At 53.7% G+C, this 4,499-nt stretch overlaps 1 protein-coding gene across 1 annotated transcript; it reads right to left on the bottom strand.

Moving 5' to 3' along the window:
- Positions 1–324: 324 nt before the first annotated feature.
- Positions 325–4,353, bottom strand: LOC128276603 (inhibitor of Bruton tyrosine kinase-like; the record flags this gene model as incomplete). Its single annotated transcript, XM_053015060.1, has 5 exons — positions 3,604–4,353; positions 3,441–3,541; positions 3,090–3,368; positions 2,135–3,013; positions 325–1,110 (listed from the first exon to the last, which is right to left on the bottom strand). Coding segments are annotated over exons 1-5 (2,795 nt in total), but the record flags the coding sequence as incomplete, so codon positions are not given.
- Between the last annotated feature and the right edge of the window lie 146 nt (positions 4,354–4,499).

Here is a 4,499-nt window from a genome sequence, read left to right on the forward strand (position 1 = left end):
TCACGGGATGTGCCCTCCAATGTGTTTCCGTTTTGTTTGTTTCGCTTTAATTTTATTCCATTATTCCTCGCGCACTCCGCTTGACAACTTTGCTTAGGACTTATTATAATCGCGATTGTAAATAAACTCTATACACAATTCAAAAATATAGCATCATGCCCATCCAAAGTGTGCTTTCGTGTCTTGTTTGTTTTTACATTCGTTCGTTAAAGGTTGCAGGAAACGCTAGGAAATAATGCAACACAAATAGACACCAACACTTGTACAGCGTGACGCTAAAGGTCATCTAACTTAAAGATTAAATTGCCACAATCCCACACACACTGCTGGTCCAGCGAGGGTGGCTGCAGGTTAGGTATCGCTTCCTTCTCCAAGCTGAGCTTTTGCTGCTGCGATCGTGACACGTGACCTTTTTCCGCCCTCGCGTCCAATGGCTTTTCCTCTAGCTGGACGTCAAACTCGTGTACTAACTGGTCGAGATCCTCGTCGTCGATCGCATCCGAGAACGGTGTGATCGTTTGGTAACTGTCCAAATTGTAGTGCTTCCGGTAGAACGTGCCGATCTGCTCCAGCAAGTTCGGTGCGAGGCTCTCTAGCAGGTGGCCCTCGAGCAGCCGATCGAGATTCGTGCTAATCATTTGCAGGCAGGCGCCCTTCAATAGCTCGCAATTGAATTGGCAGGCAAACTCCAGGTTACAGGTCACATTGTACAGGTTCACTTTGTCGACCAGGAGTGTCTCCAGCAAACGCTTCAAGTCTTCCACAAAGAACTGATCACAAGTTGGGAGCAAATATTTCAGCGACATGTCGGCCATCGCCTCGAACTGATACGGATCGTGGTCATACAGAAACGTTACGATCAGCTTCATCGTGCTGTGGGGTATCGTGTGCAGGTCAACAGTCGTGCGGTTTTCGCCCCAATTGTGGGCGAACATCACTGCGAAGTATTCCAGGCGGGCCACCAGCACACATCGGTGTACCCGTAGCGTTTCACCGCCCTGTAGCAGGATCGTAAGGTCGTACAGCTCTCGGTACGAATCGAAGGGCAGCGCTGGGAATGGCTCCTCCGGTGGGTCATACGCTAGCAAACCGCTGGATGGACTGTAAATGCTGCAAATAAACCGACGACCATCAGAGAGCAGAGTTAGACAAAGCCTTCGATGTTGGGTTCCGAATTTGTTAAGAGGAAAAGCGACTGCTAAAGTTTGCTGCGATCACGGATCACGGGCCGTCGTGATTGTCACCTTTCCATGGTGTTCCATGAAACGAGGACACAAAAAAGAAAGGTGTGTAGCGATCTCACCAGTAACGGTCATTTTTTGCAATAGTCCGCGAACTCGAATTCGAGCAGTCTAGCAGCACGGTCGAGCAAACGACGCTCCTTCGACTAGTACTCATTGAACATTTTCTCCGCTCCTTCGACTAGTAGTAATTCAACACTTTCTCAGAGACGCCTGGAGCCGAGCAGACGTGCCCGACGTGGTCTCGTCTAATGCTCTTTTCTTTCCGCGACGCTTCTGCCGATCACAAAGTTAAATGAAGGAAGTTCAGGCATTTCTACGGGTGTTTGAATAGGAAGATAGGGAGAGCTCGGTTGCCGCAATGTCCGAGACGTGAGGGCGTTGTGGAGTCGTCGAAGCATGCCTTTTTGGATTGCCCCCGGTTCGAAGACGATCGAAGACAAATGCAGGATAGGGTCGGAGATGGACTCACTGTGGAGATCATCGCCCAAGGTATGTATGGCAATGAGAGAGCGTTCGAGGCAGTGAGCGGGTGAGTGAGGCAGTGTTGCAGCCATCACAGCGACAGTGCTCGATGAATGGCGACGAGAGCTCCATTAGCCGGCGGCGCAGACGTTAGCGGCGCCTACCGCACCTGCCGACCGGAAGTGAGGGCAAACAGCACAGGAGTGCTTCTTTCTTTGTTAAATGACAAATGAGGACTAGCCCTAGTCCCCCCTTCCGAAGTAAAACCGGTGACGGTAGTTCCGTAAGGGCTAGGATGGAGAACCAAGTTGGGTTTTAGTGGTTATATCCTTGGTAGCGAAGGAGAGTCCCACACAGAGCGCGTAATTACGTTTCCTTACTTCCAAAATACAAAATAAAAACAAGTGTTTGAATGACAAAATGCTTACCGTTCAAGCATTTCCGCCAACCGACTGAGCTCCAAGCGTTCAAAGACCCCACGTAGCTGGTTGCATAGCTCCGCGATGGCTCCCGGTTTCGGATCGCCCGGTTTTTCGCCCGGTTTCCTGAGCTGCCGTAAAATGTCCTCGCGCCCAACGTACCGGTTGGTGTAGATGTAGCGCATGGCTAGCTTAAATGCGTCCACGGTTAGCCCATCGATGCCACACTGCATCAGATCGAACTCCTGGCACGTGGGGCTCGCTTGCAACAGCCGTCGCAAAAACTCCCAGCGGTGGTACACAATGAACCGGTGTGCGGCAAACTGGTTTCCCTCGACGCACAGCACCACATCGTGCACGGCATCGTCCGGCGACGCAGCGGCCAGCAGTGATTCGAATCCGGTGCACCGCGGCTTCCACTCTGGCACCTCCAACGTCCGCCGCGAGTGTTCGATCAGTGCCGCATAGTTTTCGGTCCCCTCATGGCACACAAAATCCCTCACATGGGTCAGATTTGGAATGCGTTGCAGCTCGATGCGGGTTTTCAACGATTCGCATACGTCACTCCGTCGGAAGAACATCTTCATCGAGTCACTGTGATGGGACCGTTCCGAGCGCAACACTTGGTGCGTCAGCGTGCCACGGTACAGATGGCCCAGCAGCAGTACCAGCACACTGTCCCCGCACCACATCATGTTCTCCACCTCCAGGTGGTTCGCCTTAGGGAACACACAGCGCACAAACTGCTGCTGATCTTCGTACCAGATGTAGATGAGGTGCCTAACGGTGATCACGATCACGCGCACCTCGCCCGTCAGGCGGGTGACATCCTCGCGCGCGGTCTGCAGATCACCACCCGCCACCGAGAGCTGTTTGATTTGCTCCTCTCTGAAAGAAGAAAACGGTCCTGTTTAGTGGTTGTGAGACCTCTCTTGTGGCCCCCGGGGGGCACGAAGATACTCACAGCGGATTTTTGAACACTTTCACGTCAAAGTCTGACAGAATGTACAGACACGGCGGAAACGTCCACACTGCGATGGCAGCATTGCTGGACTCCACCAGGACGACCGTTGCATCCCGTTTCCCCGGAAGCACCAACGCTTTTGGCTGCACAAACACTTCACCTTGGGCCTCGCATTCCAACCCAAACTGGCCACCGTTCAGTCCCCACACGTACACATCATGGATGCCGACCGCGATCGAGTGGTAGTCCTTGGCGATGACGCGTGCGATCGTGTTTTTGCTGTTGGAGAAAGAGATTCAAAAATCCGTGAACCTTCCGCGTCCGCGATCGTTGCAATCGTTGCCACCGTACTATAGGACCGAACGTTCGCTAATGTCCCGAAAGGTGAGCTGCTTCTCCGGTGGTGGACTGATTCCCAGCTGGCAGTGTTTGTTCTCTCCGCAGGCGAAAATCTGGGGGTGTGAAAATCCGTTACAGACACCTGACCCCGGCTGGAGGGACTCGTGTTACTTACGCGATTATCGTCGCGCAGCAGAAGGGTGTGATATTTACCGGCACTAACGTCCAGGATCGTCGTGTTCTGGGATGCAGGGACCGGCAACCGTTGTGGCCGGGTGACCGTGTATTCACCCTCCATGCCCAGCCGTCCGCCGACGCCGTACCCCACCACGTATACCTCCTTCGAGTCGGGCGGCAGAAACACACTGTGGTACGCACTGATCGCAACCCGTTTGATCCGAATGTTGTCTTCCAGAAAGCAGTCTATGAAACCGGGCCGCTCGCGGTCCCGCAGGGAGTCGATGCCGAGGTTGTAGTTCTTGTTCTTTCCCCACACCACGACCTCGGTGTCGCAGACCGGCAATCGCTTGCCGCTACTGCAGAGCTGCAACGGGTTCACGAAATTGTAGTTCGGCGTATCGAGTGGCGCACCGTGCTTCACCAGCCGTACGGCTGACGCTACGCTTCCGCAGTACAGCGCCCAGTGAAGAGCCGTGTAGCCCGATTCCGTGTCCTTCTGCGCGATGTTCGCACCCTGATTGATGAGCCACTCGACGAGCACGTCCCGATCAACCGATGCCGCCATTTGGAGCGCGGATCGCCCGTACTCATCGATAACGTTTGCAAAGTTGCGGCACGTTTTCGCAACGAACGCCGCCAACTGCTTATCCGGCACGGAGCGCTTGGTAAGTGCGGCGGTGATCGCGTTTCCATGGTTACACTTGGCGGTGCACTCGTAATCGTCGGTATTGCTGGTGAATTCCATCTGCCGGACCGGGGGTAAAGTCTGCAAAAAAAGAACTGGAATTCTGCACTTTGCCACTGTGCCGAAAGACACGAAATCCGTAACCGGTGCGTGAAATCGAATTGCGACTGTTGTTGTTTTGACGATTGCTGCTTCGGTCACCGGCT

This window comes from Anopheles cruzii, unplaced genomic scaffold (genome assembly GCF_943734635.1).
Source record: "Anopheles cruzii unplaced genomic scaffold, idAnoCruzAS_RS32_06 scaffold01709_ctg1, whole genome shotgun sequence".
NCBI classification, from domain to species: Eukaryota; Metazoa; Arthropoda; class Insecta; order Diptera; family Culicidae; genus Anopheles; species Anopheles cruzii.